General features: G+C 41.5%; 1 protein-coding gene across 3 annotated transcripts in view; it reads right to left on the bottom strand.

Moving 5' to 3' along the window:
• The window catches only part of TRIM9 (tripartite motif containing 9), a 103811-nt gene that overhangs the window by 26800 nt on the left and 58994 nt on the right, over positions 1–18017 (bottom strand). For all 3 annotated transcript variants that reach the window (XM_081229070.1, XM_081229069.1, XM_081229071.1), the window contains exons 4-5: positions 6876–6986; positions 5775–5928 (exon numbers count right to left, since the gene is read on the bottom strand). In XM_081229070.1, coding sequence (XP_081085196.1) covers positions 5775–5928; positions 6876–6986 — 265 coding nt within the window. The remainder of the gene's footprint in view (positions 1–5774; positions 5929–6875; positions 6987–18017) is intronic.

Genomic DNA, 18017 nt, shown 5'->3' on the forward strand with positions numbered 1-18017 from the left:
AAGAGAGAAAAAAGTCTAACCAGTCACTAATCTTCAGATCTTAACAGTGTCCCAAATTTAAACAAACAAGCAAACAAAGAAAGCAAAGTGAGAGAGAGAGAGAGAAAGGAAGAGAAGGAAGGAACCCAGAAACATTTGCATGTATCTAAATCTATTTCTCAATGTGCTGAGAATTATTTTTTCTTTTTACTTATTTACCCCAAAGTGATGTCGCATATAAAAGGAAATGTGACATAATTACAGCCTCATTAGCAAAGACTAAGGCTGGCATTTCAGAACAACGGATTTTATACTGGGTGTTATATTATTATTACCCTTTTTCACTTTATTAGGTATAAAATAAATGACCTACAAGAATACAAAGTATTTTCAAATTGATGTATCTCTTGTGTTTTGGAAATGGACAGCATTACAGTTCCTGGGCTGAACTCTGAGAGAGAAGGTTTTATTTTATTGAAATTCCTATCATTGGAGCTACAGTAACTATCTTAACACCTTCATGATCATTCCTGGACATCTTTATTTTTCCTAAAGAACTAGTTTCCCCTGACCTGATCAGAATTCTAGTACTCAGCATCCTTTTAGCCTGTAAACTCAAGCTTCAGGCTAAAAATTCTCTTCGACACAGGAGGGCAGGTATTCTTATTGACTTCCCTGGGGTCTGGTGGAGCCTCATCTCAAAATTAAATCCTGCCACAGTGGCTTGTTATACCAAGGTTTTCAAATGTCTTACCTTTTAAAGGCCATTCTAGTTCAAATTCTCTCTCACGTTTTTCACATTTGTTTACTTTTCCCTCTTCCCAGTACTTTTCAGATTGACAGCACTCACAACCATCCAGAATTCCTTTGTGAGGTTTCACAGGAGTGTGGTGAGGACAAATGGGAGAAAAGACATCCCGTGCTGTGGAAACACTGCTGAGGGTCAGACTGTGGGCAGAGGCTTACATGTGTTCACTCATTTAATTTTCAACATGACCCCACAAGGTAGGTACTGTTATTATCCCTATTTTAGACAAAGAAACTGAAACACAGAAAGAGTTCACCACTAGTCAGTGGCAGAGCTGGGTTTTGATGCCCAGCAGGTTGGTTCCAGGCGCTGGATGTTTTTCTTGCCTCTCCAGTCTGGGGTTCAGTAATAGTGAATGAGAGGGAAAGTGTAGGCCTAATTCCAAGAGAATGAAACATTTTTGGTTCCTATAATGTGAACAATACAGCTTCTCAAGAATTGCTGGTGTAGATTAAAGAAACATTCCACCTTAAGAGCTATGGTGGTTGGGAAAGCAATTTTTCTCCGTCATGTTCTCTGAGGGTTTCTTTGTAGACTGTCTTTCCTTTTTATGGTGGTTGAACAATACAAATGGCATCTGAGGAAAGTTTAGACTTTAGAGGAAGGACAGGCTGTTTCTGGAAAGCTATCACTAGTACTTTGCTAAGGATAAACGTGAACACAGGCTTTGAGGATACGAATTCCAGGCCCTCAGACCATGAAGAGATTCCACACAAGTCCGCACGTGTGCTCATCCCCATCACTGCCAAAGCTCTGTGCATTCATTCTCCATGATTTATAGGAGGGTCTGTTCAGATCATACTGTCCTTGCCCATGACCTTGGTGCATACTCAGGGCTTTTAACATTCAACATTAGTTAATGAAGATAAATGTGTCCCTAGGTGAGTAGAGGCACGCAAGGGATTAACAGCCATTGGTCTATGTGCTAAAAACACTTGATAGACCATTAGGTCGATGTTTCATCCTGGGATGGAATGAACACACTGGTGTTTCATTTCAGCACTGACTCATGAACCTTGGAACACTTTGTGTACTTCGGCAATTCTGGGGTAATATTTTTCTGGGAGAGGGTAGGTATCTGAAATCTATTCTGAGCCAAGCAGCAGAGCCCTTGATAGACTAGGAAAAAAACATTAAAATTTCCTTCCCATGACCTGGTAAGAGTTGAAAATAGCAATTTAGAATTAAGGAAAAATGTGTTCATTACTCCATAATAAAAACAGAAAACAAAGTTTAATCAGTTGTTTTCTACAAAAGAAAAGCCTGAGAGATCAAGCACAACTCCCATAGTCTGGAAAGAGGGTAAGATGATTTTCTAATCAAAAGGCAACTGGAAAACATGCCATCACAATTTAGGAATATTTGAACAAAGAGGGTACCAGCATTCTCCACCCAAATCTCAATTGCTTGAGGGTGATGTGGAATCAGAAAGAGCAGATCAGTTAAATCCTTAACTAATAAGAGAATAATTTTAGGCAATGCATTTTAGCTGAGTAGCAGCTGGCCTAAGTGGAAATATTTAAAAGCCAACCACGGATCTATCTTCTTTGATATTAAAAAAAGAAAGGCGGGCTTCCCTGGTGGCACAGTGGTTGAGAGTCTGCCTGCTGATGCAGGGGACGCGGGTTCATGCCCCGGTCCAGGAAGATCCCACATGCCACGGAGCGGCTGGGCCCGTGAGCCATGGCCGCTGAGCCTGTGCGTCCGGAGCCTGTGCTCTGCAACGGGAGAGACCACAACAGTGAGGGGCCCGCGTACCGCAAGAAAAAAAAAAAAAAAAAAAAGGCACCTGAGATGAAATTTCAAAACCAGAGAGATGCTCAGATTTTGAGTCAGGAATTAAACAGATATTCTAGTTGTAAGTTTGAATCATAGCTTTAAATGCATATTTCTAGTAACTTTGAAAATATTTTAAACTTTCTGTTAATCTACTTCGCACAATTAGATATCATATATTGAAACTAATGTATTGTTAGTCTCACAATGGTCAGATTAACACCATTCCAAATGCTACTTAAATTTGGCCATTTGTACATGGATATTGGGTGTAATTTCTTGAGATATTTTTACTGACAAGCTGTGAAAGCACAGTTTATTAAACTGACTATGAATATCCTAAGAAAATAAAAAGACCAACACTACACAAGGCAAGGTTGTGTATATATTAACAGATATCAAAGGGGCCAGTAGGAGAAGTCTTAACTACCGTCAATCAAGTTCTACTGTGTCATACATTTTGGCTTTTTCTTTCCATTGAAAGCATGACAGATAAAAATTATTCAGATTCTAAAGAGGACTGGGCTCTCACTGAATTAATTAAACTTAATGAGCACAAAGCAACGCTTATAAATGAACTCTGCAGAGGGATGCTTAACAGAAGTAAATTAAATTAACATGAAGTGCTGAAAAGGAAAATGGAATAATCCACTCTCATACCAAATGACCTGCTATATTAAATTCATAAATAACTGTTCTGGATAATTTTGTATTCCAGGTGAATTTTTGCTATGAGAGTTTTCTGCGTTTTGGCCTTTAGAGTGTGTGGCATTCTCTCCTGTGTGTACAGTCGTGTCCACACTTAACTCCTGTGTGCAGCCCTAAATGGCCAAGTGGGAATGCTTTAGGAATGTGGTCTGTGATGCACGACACGTGAACCTGCAGTTCACACATCAGATGAAGGGCCAGTTCACTCCAGTACAATAGTTACCATCGTGCCAGCTGGCCTGGAGTCCGCCATGGCAGATGGACATGACTCAGGATGGATGGGGGAGGAGAGGGCTCTCCAGCTGATTAAACCATCTGAAAGCCCTGAGGCTTCTATCCTCTACCCGCCCCTCCTCCTGCCCCATCACCAAGGCTAATTGGATTGGCTTTTTTTTTTTTTTTTCCTCTTCTACCAAAAGCCCTTACATTGCCCTTTTGTGACACATTTTCTCCTCTGAGCTACTTGTGACATAACCTTTCAATGATTCTACCTCCTTGAAGGAACTGGGCAAAGAGAGAGGCTGATCAAAGGGGCTTTCCCTCAGGCTCTCTATACTACCTGGATGGTGACACATCACAGGGTACCATGTAAGTGTTAAAGAAAAAATTTTTTTAAAGCTTGAAAGCACTGCTGCAACAAAAAATTAAATTTCTTAAGTTTAAGAGAAGACTTCAGTTATTCCTTGAAGAAGCCACTTAGTAAGGCATTAACTTTACAGCACAAACCAGAAGCTGTAGGTGTGGGTTCTGGAACCATGCTCCCCGCGTTTGAATCCCGGCCCTGCCACTCACTAGCTGGGTGAGCTCAGGCAAGTAACCCAGTCTTCCTGTGCCTCAGTTTTCTCAGCTGCCTACTAGGATTGTGAGAATAAAATGAGTTAATCCATGGAAAGCAATTAGGAGTGTGTCTGGTTTGGTAGGCAGTCAGTAAATGCTAACTATTTTTGTGACTACAATGAAGCATTTTTATTTATAATCTATACACTACTTACTTCGAAAATTAAGGCATTATCCCAAAGCAATACATATGAAACAAAAAGATGAGAAAACTGAAAATAAAAGAGGGCCAAAATCCATTTAAAAAATGAGAGAAGTACATGTACCAGGGACAGGGATGAGTGTAACTGCATGATGTAGTCTGTAGCCCTAACACTTGCTGGGTTATATGGCTCTCTCTGTCTAATAAAAGGACGCATGCAGATTTTTCTTAAGAAACAAAAATGTTAAAGCACTGAATTCTAAGTTATTTATTACACAGATGCTTAAATTGGGAGAAGCAAAGAGCAAATCAATTTCTTCAGTTTTAAAAAAAGATCAGAAAATGACCAAGTTAGAGGGATAGAGGACAGATCAGTGGTTGCCAGGGATTGGGGATGGGGGAGGGGAGGCAGCAGGAGGGAAGTCTTTGTGGTGATGGAATAGTTCTGTATCGCGATTGCAGAGGCGGTTATACATGTGACCTGATGGCACAGAACTACACACACACACACACTGTACCAACGTCAATTTCCTGGTTTTGATATGATGTGATAATTAAATGCTAGATGTAACCACTGATGGAAACTGGCTGAAGGGTACAGGGGACCTCTCCTTAATATTGCTGCAACTTCCTGTGAATGTATAATTATTTCACAGTAAAAAGTTTTAAAAAATCAGAAATATTTTTCAAATGGGCTATTACTTACACTGCCATAAAAATATCATTGCATGTTTGGTTTGAGTTTTTACCTTTTTTTCAAAGAGTTATTTTCCTTAAGATAATTTTAAGTACTTGTACTTCCCCTCAGCCACCCCAAATCTCAAACAGATCTTGCCATATCCCCTAATTGCATGGACCAAAAACTTTAAAAAGTTAAAATTTATTTCATATTTTCATTTTCCTTCTGTGTCCAGGCTCTCATTTTCCTGACCACTATAGGCAGGCTGACTCTGATCCTCTCAAATTCCTGCTAATCTACACTCAATTGTTTGCCACTATCTCTACTCCTGTGGAAGCAGTCTCAATTCTAACTCCCTTGATTTATATCAGTATATCTGGGTTACTATCTGTAACAAGATTTTATTTATGTACAGCTCTCTCTCCTTCTTCCTCTTTTTATGTCAGCTATTCTCTGATGCTGAGCATGTGAAATCTCTAAGATTCTCAAAGAGGCAAGCATTGAGTTGATCTGGATTTACCTGACTTTCTGAGAGGCAGGTCACCCAGCTAAAAGGGTACATTTCTATTATATGATAAGACAGGAGCCACTCCAGGAGCCACTCCAGATGGGGTGGGGGGGTGGGGGGTGGTGTGTGTGTGTGTGCGTGTGTGCGTGTGTGCGCGTGCGTGTGCGTGTGTGTGTGTGTGTGTGTGTGTGTACTTTCCCACCTCTCAGCTGATCTATAAACCTGGAGGCTGCCTTTTGTTTGCTGCAATCTGGCAAGCCACCTTTATCCTGCTTCCAGCACCAGGATCCACTTGGGGTACTGCTATGACTGGGAAGGGGGTGGCACAGGCACTCACTTTTCATCTGCACAAAGTCGAGCTGGTGGATAGACTGAAGCAGAGGGCTGTTGTCCAGACTCAAGTCGAAGTCCGTGGTCATCCTGGGAGTGAGCGTGCCTTTCCCCCACTGATCCTCAGTCAGGTGCACTCTCCTTATGAGGGCGTCAGAAATCTATCACAACAAAGACCACAGCCTAAGAAATACATCCCCACAATGGACACAGAGCTCTTCGGCTCTCCCAGAGCAGCCCACTGAGCGCCTCGGGACTCACACCCTTCCTGTCTCTTGCAGGAAGCAAGGAGTCTTTTATGACGAGGGTGACCCGTGATTTATCATGAAAATCTGAACACTTTTGGGAGTCAGAGGGAGGCACTATACATAATTAGCTGCTGTTAATTGCTCTAATATATGATCTGGATATATGATCATGCTGTTTATGACCTATCAACTAAAAGCCAACAACATTAAATAATGATATGTTAGCAATTAGTTAAATCTACTAGAACCAATGGCCCTAAGTTTCTGATATGAGCTGTGGGTATCCTGTCAAGACTTAGAAATTAGTTTTATTAAATAGTTCAGAGAGGCTGCATATGCTAATCTGTAATATAGAATTTCCTACACTTTAAGCACATCATCTTCATGTATGACTTTATTCTTTGGTAGAGAACTTTTTTGTTTCTTATATTTAGGTCCCCTCTGTTGTTCTTGGCCAGTTTTGTAGAATGTCAGTTGGAAGGAATCTACCTTAATAAAAGGTCCCTTAATCACTAGGATCAAAAGTGAAGTAAAATTTAGCTGACATCATAACATGTCACTAAAAGAAAGAAATCATGAGATTTCTTCATCATCTGAAGAAATCAAGAGACATCCAAGGAATGAAAAAACTTCAATTTATTTGGGAAATCACTGACTCAATCTTGTAGCACGTGGTGGCAGAGACTTCCGAGAAGCCAGTGAAGTTCCGCAGGCACCCATGTCCGCACGGCCGCACAAAGGTGGGTTCTGATGTGCAGGGGCCCATGCCCAGCCAGGGCCGTAGGGAGTCTGGCCTTGGCGTCCTAGACTCAGTCTCGTGGGGCATTGAGAATCTGAAGCAGAAACTAGTTGACACTTACCTGCAAAAAGCCACTAGGATCATTTTCCTTAATCACCTCCAGGCAGTACTCCATGAGACCCGTGGTCTGGCGCAATTTCACTGTGCAGTGGGAGATCTGATCTCGAACCACCTAGGATTGATATGAGACAACAGAATGGTCCAAAATGGAAGAGGGTAGAAAAGAAAGCAAACTGGGACTTTGGAAAGCTTCTTTCAACCAGAATCCAAGAGCATCATGGAATGGAACTAAATTTATGAGAATATTTGTGGCGTGGCAATGTCTGCTGTGGACAATGGCTCTGGAAGACCGATTGGATAATGGCTCTTATGGGGAGGGGCTTATAACAACTGGACCCATCAGAAAGGCACGCAGATGTTGGACCTCTGGGAAGCAGGTTACCTTGGTGCCTCAAGGGACATCTTCCACAGGTCCCCCTCACTCCCCTCTTCTGGGAGCTGCTCTAAGTGGGAGGTCGTGGAGAGCCTGTCAAGGAGCTGAGTAACCTGAGGTGCAGCTGCAGCTTCTGCTCTGGGACAGAAGCCCTCTACTGGTCCCTCCTAAAGAGCAGACATCATCTGAACCCAGATCCTCTCTTGTTCTGATTCTCTTTTCCCTGGGTGGGTGGTAGAGTAGGGCTAGAGGTGGAACTTGCTGAAAGACAATGAGCTAATGACAGCAAGTATGCCAGAGAAAGATGGATACAGAATCAAGTTACAATCCACTTAGCATCACTCACTGCTTCACTTTGGAAAGCAGTTTCAAAGGCTATTTGCCGAGAGATGAATCTACCTTAACCTAAAGAGGCATCCCTCTGAACATGCAGTTTTTGTCTTCAGGAAGTTGTCTTTGCCCAGTGTCAAGGGCATAGCAGTCCTTGAAAAGTTTCCTTCTTTAGAAACGTTCATCTTCTGTGTCCTCTGCTCAGTGACCCAAATCCTGAAGCAGTTTTTGAAGCATAGAGTTGAGCAAGGGTTTTCTAGGAACCTCAATTGCTCATCCTCTATATTTATACTACTTGGCAAAAGCCTCAAAATTAACCACCATTCTGGATTTTATGGGTAATAACTAAAAGGGGTTTTAATAACAACGATTTTAAAACTTTTCCTTGTTCCTTCTTTTCAGTTTTCATTATAAATTTATTTTCCATGAAAGATTATAACATCCTCTTTCAAAAACAATAGGAAAATAGGTTAAAAAAAAAAGCAAATCACCTCATCACTCCAATGCAAATTGTTAAAACATTTTGATATTTCCTTTCAGTTTTCTTTCCGAGCTAGATTTAGTTATAGCTGCAATTATAGTATGTGACAATTTTTTTTTTTTCGCAGTACGCGGGCCTCTCACTGTTGTGGCCTCTCCCGTTGTGGAGCACAGGCTCCGGACGCGCAGGCTCAGCGGCCATGGCTCACAGGCCCAGCCGCTCCGCGGCATGTGGGATCTTCCCAGACCGGGGCATGGACCCGTGTCCCCTGCATCGGCAGGCGGACTCTCAACCACTGCGCCACCAGGGAAGCCCTTAACTATTTTTAATTGGACAATTCGGTGGCATTAAATACATCCACATTGTTGTGCAACCATCATCACCAACCATCTCCAGAACTTTTTCTTCTTCCCAGACTGAAGCTCTGTACCCATTAAACACTAACTCTACATTCCCCCCTCCTCCCAGCCCCTGGCAGCCACCAGTCTGCTTTCTGTCTCTAGGAATTTGACTACTCTAGGAACCTCATATGAGTGGAATTATACAGTATTTGTCTTTTTGTGACTGGCTTGTTTTTCTTACATAATGTCTTCAAGGTGTATCCATGTTGTAGCTTGTGTCAAAAGTCCCCTCTTTTTAAGGCTGAATAATATTCCATTGTATGTGTATACCACATTTTGTTTATCCATTCATCCACTGAGTGTCCAACCTGATGGACACTCAGGTTGCTTCCACCTTTTGGCTGTTGTGAATAAAGTTATTATGAACATGAGAATACAAATATCTGTGTGAGTTCCTGTTTCACTTTTTTTGGTTCTTGTTTTGGTATATACCCTGAAGTGGAATTGCTGGCTCACTGGCTCATATGGTGATTCTGTTTATTTTTCTTTTGAGAAATCGTTACACTATTTTCCACAGCAGCTGCACCATTTACATTCCCACCAACAACGCACAGGGTTCCAATTTCTCTACATTCTCACTAACACTTATTGTTATCTGTTAAAAAAAAAAAAAAGCCATCCTAGTTGGTGTGAAGTGGTATCTCACTGTGGTTTTGATCTGCATTTCCCTAATGACTAGTAATCTTGAACATCTTTTCATGTGCTTACTGTGTATCTTCTTTGGCAAAAGGTCTATTCAAGTCCTTTGCCCATTTTTAAATTGGATTGTTTGGTTTTCTTGCTGTTTTTTGATGCACAAAGTTTATAAATTTTCATGAAGTCCAATTTGTCTACTTTTTCTTTTGTTGCCTGTGCCTTTGGTGTCATATCCAAGAAATCATTGCCAAATCCAGTGTCATGAAGCATTTGCCCTATGTTTTCATCTAAGAGTTTTATAGTTTCAATTCTTACATTTCATTCTTTGATCTACCTTGGGTTAATTTTTATACCTGCCCAACTTCATTCTTTTGCATGAGGATAGCCAGTTTCCCCAGCATCATTTGTTACAAAACTTCCTTTTTCCCACTGAATGGTCTTGGAACCCTTGTCAAAAATCATTTGACCATATGTGTGAGAGTTTATTTCTGGGCTCTATTCAATAGTGGTCTTTTGTCTATCTTTATGCCAGTATTATACTTGATAGCTTTGCAGTACATTTTGTAATCAGGAAGTGTGAGAACTACAATTTTGCCCTTCTTTAGCAAGATTGTTTTGACTGTTTGGAGTCTCCTAATATTTTGACAGCTGATTTGTTATTGCTTTTAAACTTCTAATATAATTAAAATAAAAAATAAAATGTAGGCTTTAAAATCTCTTTATTGGAATTGGTGAAAGAAACCAACTTTGATGTGAGGATTGTTTTGTGATTTTGACTGGTGGGGGTGGAGAGATCAAATCTTAAATTCACTGTTTGATTTATTTTCTTCTGACATCTAGTATGTTTCTGTCAAACTACCACCAGCGTCTGTTGGTCTGGGCTCAAGGAATGCAAATTACTGTATTTTATTATTTTACTTTAAAATCAGAAAGTAAAGAAAGGTTAAGTTTCTGCTTCTTATGGGAAAAAAACCACCTACAGGTTAAACCCTTAAAAATGCAACACAGGTGACCTACAGCTAATACGCTACTCCTCTCTGCTACATGAGGCTTGACTAAATTGTTCCCAGAAAATGTTTTTACTTTTCAGCTGCCAGTGCATCAACGCTGCTAGGTAGCAGAAACCTCAGCAGTCACCATTCACTACCAAATGGCATCTGCTCTAGACTATGCAGAACTGACTGGTACTGAAAGTCCAAATAACAAACACAGACTGGATCTGAGCGCTGTAACCCAAAGTAAGTCTGCTTTTGAGGCAAAAAAGACAGAATTGTGTTTACTTTCCAGAACATTCAGCTCAATGGTAATTTTATGACCTAAATGTGCTGAAATAAATACATTACTCAGGCCTCATAAAATTCTATGTCTGCCTCTATAAATTTCCTTCTCAAGCAAGGTTTTTTGGTGCCAAAGGAGCTGTGGGAGTGTTGGGGGCTCTGGCTACTCTTAAGAAGCTTCACTGTTGCACTGCCAAGAGTCTGTGAGTTTCAAGGCTGTTTGCCACTGGCTCCTGTAGTCCATGGTTCAAGCTTCTTGGAAGGACTCAACATCCCTAAATTCCTGGCTCTCAACTCCCACTGTTGCCACAATGGATGCTGGTCCATTTTTAAAGCGTTTTAACGAACCATTTCGCAATGATCACAGTAGCCTGTGATAAAAATCACTGTTAAAAATTAAACAGTGGGGTTCCCAGAAGCAGCATTTTTGGGTGTTTCATAACTAACTTTTTTTTATAAGATTGAAACTTATTTATTTATTTATTTATTTTTGGCTGCGTTGGGTCTTCGTTGCTGAGCACGGGCTTTCTCTAGGTGCGGCAAGCGGGGGCTACTCTTCGTTGCAGTGCGTGGGCTTCTTGCAGCAGCTTCTCTTGCTGTGGAGCACGGGCTCTAGGCGCACGGGCTTCAGTAGCTGTGGCACGTGGGCTCAGTAGCTGTGGCTCACGGGCTCTAGAGCACAGGCTCAGTAGTTGTGGTGCACGGGCTTAGCTGCTCCGCGGCATGTGGGATCTTCCTAGACCAGGGCTCGAACCCTTGTCTCCTGCATTGAGAGGCGGATTCTTAACCACTGCGCCACCACGGAAGTCCCTCATAATTAACTTTTAGTTTCTCAATTAATCTAGCAAGATTTCCCATCTTATGGAAATCAGCCAGATAATTAAATCTTTTAAGAGTATAAATATTTTTTTCTCTGAGTGTTTTTTTTTAATATCCTTTTGATGTGGACCATTTTTTAAAGTCTTTACTGAATTTGTTACAATATTGCTTCTGTTTTATGTTTTGGTTTTTTTGGCCACAAGGCATTTGGGACCTTAGCTCCCGGATCAGGGATCAAACCTGTACCCCCTGCATTGGAAGGCGAAGTCTTAAACACTGGACCGCCAGGGAAGTCCCTCTCTGAGTGTCTTTATCAGCTTTCTTACCTGCTACCTTCTTTACTCTGTGTTATTTCTACCACTTATTATTATTATTTATTTCTACATTATAGTTTTTTATGAAAAACAATTCTTAGGAAGCCAGGCCATATCACTTTTTCTTTGAGTTCCACATTTCTATGCAGTGGCTCTGATGCTCCGGAGAAACCCTTGGCACCATGTTGGCAGCTGGCTGGATTTAAGGAGTTTCTTTTATTTATTTATTTTTAATTTTTAATTTTTTCTTGACTGCGTTGGCTATCTCTAGTTGCAGCGAGCGGGGGCCATTCTTTGTTGCAGTTCATGGGCTTCTCATTGTGGTGGTTTCTCTTGCTGTGGAGCACAGGCTCTAGGCCCGTGGGCTTCAGTAGTTGCGGCACGTGGGCTCAGTAGTTGTGGCTCACAGGTTCTAGAGTGCAGGCTCAGCAGTTGTGGCACACGGGCTTAGTTGCTCCACGGCATGTGGGATCTTCCCAGACCAGGGATTGAACTTGTGTCCCCTGCATTGGCAGCCGGATTCTTAACGACTGTGCCACCAGGGAAGTCCGGATTTTCTTTTCTTAAGAAGGAAATGTACAAGTTGCAGGAGTGACACAAATAGGAACTTGGAAACAATCTTCCCATTTTCATGTGCATTAAAGCCTAAACCAGCTCTCAGGGGACAATTAATCTGTGGTCCACAGTTTCAGAGAAGGCTTCCATAATTTTATAAGCAGTCACCATCTCTTCTGGATGGCAAGTCCTACTGATCACTTGAAGAGCTTTATTTTGTTGAGTGGCAAATTTATAAAGGTCATTTCTTGGGTCAGGATATGATACTGTACCTTTTCGGAAAAGGAGAATTTGAGAACAGACTGCTGTGCCCCTTTGAATGCTTAGACTTTTTTAGTGTCAGAGAGTAACCCATGAGAGCTTATACAGTACAAATGTGAAATTTTATTTTGCCTATCCACAACTACATTTTCCCGCCACATCTCGAACAGGCCAACCTCTCGCCACTCAGCTCAGGTGATACAAAGAGCAGCAAGAACTGAGGTTAATTAAGGGGAATTTCATTATTTTATCCAATATTGACCTTGAAACCTTTCCTCCACCTCCATTCACCTCTCCATCTTACATGTAGCTCTTTAAAAATTGTTCTTTAAATCTTCTTTTTAATAAATACTTTTTCTCATAGTATTCTCTCTCATCATGGGGTCTGGAGGGATAACACTAATGAATTTTTAGTCTAAGTAAATACTAACATTCTCTCTCTCATATTTCAAGATATTCTTTCTTAAATAGAATCTATACGTTTCCATCACCATTTAAAACAATTTCCTCTAAGTATAATGCAATTCTTTTTTTTTTTTTTTCTGTCTAAGATACAAGTACTTTCAAGATACAGTCTTGAAGAATTTATTCTTCACAGGTCCCTTTGGTCAGTGGGGATAGTTTTTTCTATGTGTCCCATAATGTCCTGAAGCAAGATGCCCAACTGATACTTAGAATTAACTCATTGGTGAGTTACAGGTGAAGTACTTTGACCATTAGATTCATCTAGTAAAATAAATAATTCTCTTGATTTTCTCCTAGAGTAGAATATTATCTCCTATATTATTACATTCATTGAAACTTAGAGGCATTTAAATTAACAAAGAACATTTTTAATTTCTCACATGCCCCCATTCTCCCACATGGTTTATGGAAATATGGCAGCTATTTCCCCCATTCTCTAGATACCATCCTCTGTAATAGTGTTATTAATTTAACCACATTGGTAACTAATTATTTCAAAGACAAGTCTGAGGTTTTGAGTTTTTAATCAATAAAAGGATCATTTAGGCCTATTAAATAAATAAAACACATACCTGTTTTGAGGAAGGCTTGAGATTTTTAACAGTAAAACTGTGAACTTTCTGTCTCAGAAGTGTGAATGCCAATAACCTCATCAATAAACATTGAGTGGAATATCCAAAGCATGCTCTTAGTGTATAGAATACTGTATCCTTGTACAGAGAAGTTAATGAAGGAAGAAATACAAGGTATGTGGAGAGAGAGAAGCATCCTGGTGTGGTCCCACCCACACAGGAGAACATTTACAATTTATGCTGTTCTGCAATGAAAGTGATGCATCCAGTATGGTGTTTTGTAAGATGTGATATGGTGGGTTATTCCATCATCTTCAAAGTGTGATTGAAGTGTCTTCTGGAGCTAAGAGTGTCACTCATATATGGGTTTAGGCAAAGGGCATTAAAGAAGTTCTGTGACTATGCTTCATTGGTGTTGCCAGAGTGGGTTGAAGGTGTTTAAAGGTATGTCCTCTAACCTTGGTGAGTTCCAACTGTGTGTGGTGGCATCCTGATGATTCCACGGGCATCTTGGGCACTCTATTCCTTACAGGCCCTCTGTGACTTTTGCTCCTACATGGTGGGAAGCAGAGGACCACAGAATTTGCCGAATGAATTCCCCATTAATGATAGGCTTATCAATAATAACTGTGGTTAAATTATGAAAGTTGACCCCCAAAAGACTTCTGCTGAGGGCAAAGGTTTCAAGTGTTCCAGTGTGCCTAATTTTTCCAAATGTCTTCACTGTAATGAACTAATGGAACTCCTTGCCAGTAGTTTTATGGGAATTGAGTGGGTTATTGACTTTTTCTTTCTAGTTTGTTGCTTTTCTTTCTAGAAATGACTGTAACAGTCAAATCCTATCTAATTATTTTTAAATTCTTTGTGAGCTTGGTCATCTTTCCTTCCCTCCTTCCTTCCTGACTACCTTCTTCCTTTTCTTCCATTCTCTCTCTCTCTCTTTCTCTCTCAACCTGAATCAAAGGATTACTTGCCTATTATGAAGCATTGGTAAAGTTGCTTAAGTAAGCCAGTAATATCCCTAGTGTAAATTTCTACTCTTAATGATATGTCCCTATAACTAATTTTTTTGCTAACATAATGGGGACATACAGGCAATACATGGTAAATAATAACAAACATAACAATGACAATCATGATAATGAATCTAACAAAACCCAATGGTACACTTGGATTCAAAATCAAGCATTCCATAGATAACTACAGTTGGGACATGGAAGCCCTCTGTAAAAGTGAAAGCTCTATAAAACAGTAAACTTTATGATTATCCCTCAGCATTCTCACTGAGTAATGTCATTGGTATGTTAATTTACCAACCACACATGGAAATTAAAGATTAGATTTTCTCAGAATATATTTGAATAGCTATAACTATTTTTTTTCTTTCAGAGGCTCTAGAGTTGCCAGCGAACCAAGAAACCAAGAAGACACCTGTCACTTATCACCTATCATCATAGTTGTGTACTATTCAACACATGAATTCATTCTAAAATATTGGGGAGAGAACACATTTAAGATGATTGTGGAATTATTTCAAATTCTGAATGTTACATAAATAAAAATAATTCTCAGATATTTCTTTGGGCTTACCAAAAGAAAAACGACATTTGTAAAGTTGCTGAAAAAAAGCACAGATCTCATTAATGGCACATTTTAAGTGTTGTCACAAATTCCCTCTGAGGATCACAGGCAGTGAAGATATTTTAAAGCCTTACTCAGCTAAGGAAGACCTGGGAAGGATGTTAACAAAATACACAGTTCGTACAAGAAAACTGGGGACCCAGCTGACTCTGCTGATAGTGGGAATATTGCCCAAGTAGTACCAAATGTGAGTTAGTAATAGTTTTTGAAAGCTCAAAAGCACTTTTTCCCTCCAGTAGCTTTCTGACATTTGATTAGTTTACCATACCCTGAAAAGAGACATTTGGCTCCCAGGACAGCGTTAACTATAATTTATATTTCAGACAGTGTTCCTAAAATATGGTCACATCTGCATATGCCTCAAAGCCTTTTTTTCAGCTTTTAAAAATAGCTCACCAAATTTGGTGCACTATTTTGTACGATGATCAATTATACTCAAGCCGCTAAAGAATTTCCTGGGTTCAGAGACAATCACACCAGCACATAGGCTAATTTTACAATATGAGCTCTGGTATTATGGAAAATGAGTCCCTAGGAGCACTTCTTCAGTGTGCTGAGTGAGATCATATTTCCAGTCTTCCAAGGACAGCAACCATAAAGCTAATATCTTGAGTACTGTGCTAAGCGCTTTACAATGCCCTGTGAGGCGTCGACTACGTCTAGCCTTATTTTACACACAGGTGAAAGAAATGGAGCTGTAGACTTGTCCATGGTTAGAGACCTAGTAAGTGACAAAGTCTGTCCTCACATCCCGTTCTCTATGACCCAGAATCTGGGCTTCTCATCCCTCAGCTCCATCTTGCCTCAGAACCAGAACTGCTCAATCTGCTCAAGCAATCAGTGCTTTCAGAGAGGGGCATGAGTAGATTATAAAGACTGCCTTTATGCACACTTGCTTTCCAGCTCCCCTAGCCTTTTGGATGGCTCAAGAAGAGAAAGTTGCCAGGAAAACACACATATACAACTCTCCTCTTTGTCAGCAAAAAGCAGGCCCCCAAGAGAACTCTGCCAAAGGGAAGCGGAAGACCATAAGATTACCCCTGCCAGACTGTGAGTGATGGACTAGCCAACAAAGACAGAAAGAAGTACTGTGCTTGGCAAGCGATGTCTATAAAAGGCCAGTCTTTTCTCACAAATCTGAGGAGCAACAGAAGTGACAAGAAAGGGAAGAGGCAGGAGGAGAAAAGCACAGGGAGGGAGACATTCTGAGGCTGGCATCAGCAGTCACGGTGTCGACCTTGTTGGCCGTTTTCAGAAGCAGCGACATACAATCAGCTGAAAACAGCAGAGAAACAAATCACTCGAGACAGAAGACAGAGCAGCTTTGCTGCTGTGGACCACAGCCAGCCACCTGTCTCTCGTTTCAGTAGCCCTTTGGGATCTGGGGCAGGGAACTCCACCCCGGGCAGGGTGTAATGAGGGCAGGCAGCTGCCTCTGCTCAGTGGTCCCCAAGTGCATCAGTGTGCCTGGCTGGCCAGACCACCAGCACCGATTAACTGACACTGGACGTGGGGTCCCTGAGATGCATTTCAGCTATTCCTGTGCCATCCCCATCCGTCCCCACAGCACAGCCTATAACTGATTTCCACACAGTCCCGTCCTGCAGAGGCAGCACTAAGGAGAGGAAGACAGGGGGCTCTGCATTTTTTGATATGGATAAATGATGTTTTCTCAATCCTCGATCCCCTATCTGTCCAGATTGCTGCCCTTACATCTCTCCTGTATAGAAAACCCGGAGATGCCACTGTCGTCTAACACAGATGACTTAACACAAACTGTTCCCAGTGTTCTGTTTAAAGATGCCAGGAAAGTGTCCGCAATGTTTCACAGAAGAGACGTCCATTAAGGAAAAAGTTAAAATTTTATGGCTACATATTAAAACGGCTGGTCCACTATTAGAGGGAAAATCCCAGCTGTCCAGCTCATTACCCGAAGACAGCTGTCATTTTATTTTAGATACTCTATTACTCTATGTGGTTCAAATGACATTTTAAGTTCCACTATAACAATAAAAGTTCTGGGTTTCCGAAGGGTGATAAAAGGAAGGGTTATGGTGATAATGCTTTTAGTAGTGTCAGAGCAGGAGATGGAAACAGAAAGCACCCATCAGTCCTCATGACTAACTGGATGCAGCAAGACCAGGGTGCACTCTGCTGATCACCCTCTTCTTCCCGCACAGCTTGGCCCATCCCTGCAGGCAAGAATGCAAGTCGCCATCCACACACGCCTCCCAGACTTTGGGCTCCTCCAATGCCAGCTTTTCCATGAGGCGCTCTGTGACCCTTTTAGCTGGAAGTAACTTTGTCCTCCTCACAACTCTAACGACATGGGCCACCTTCTCCTGGAAACTCACTTTCTACCTGTGTTGGAGTCATCTGTGGGTGTGACTGATCTCATCCACAGGACTGTAAGCCCCATAATCCTGAGTCACCTTTGTGTCCCCCTCCCCCTGCCCCTGTGCCCAGCACTCAGCTCCTAGCAGGTGTGCATTAGGTAGGTGCTGGCTGACTGGTGAACGGATTAGGTAAATCCCCGTATGCCTTCTCTCTGCATTGTACTACCAGCCAGAGGCAGTAGGGGGCCACGGTCCAGATTCTGGGTTCTGAAGCCAGGTTACCAGGACTGGAATTCTGGATCCTTGGACCAGTTCTTAATGTCATGGTGCCATGGTTTCCTCATCTCTAGAATGTGGATAATAGTAATAATGACCTTGCAGAGTTGTTGTGAGGAATAGAGGAGTTGATCCCTGGAACACAGTTTGTATAGTGCTGCCTCAAAGAAAGTATCCCCGAACGTTAGCTATTGCTGTTATGAAACAGGGCTTGGTCATCAAGGATGCTCATTCTGTGTTGCTCCTGGGTAGCTACAGAATCACATTTCACAGCACTTCTAGATTTTAATTCAGATAAAAAATGGTGACTCCAGGGCTTCCCTAGTGGCGCAGTGGTTGAGAGTCCGCCTGCCAACGCAGGGGACACGGGTTTGTGCCCTGGTCCGGGAAGATCCCACATGCCGCG

This window comes from Mesoplodon bidens (genome assembly GCF_964165515.1).
Source record: "Mesoplodon bidens genome assembly, chromosome: 3".
Lineage (NCBI taxonomy): Eukaryota > Metazoa > Chordata > Mammalia > Artiodactyla > Ziphiidae > Mesoplodon > Mesoplodon bidens.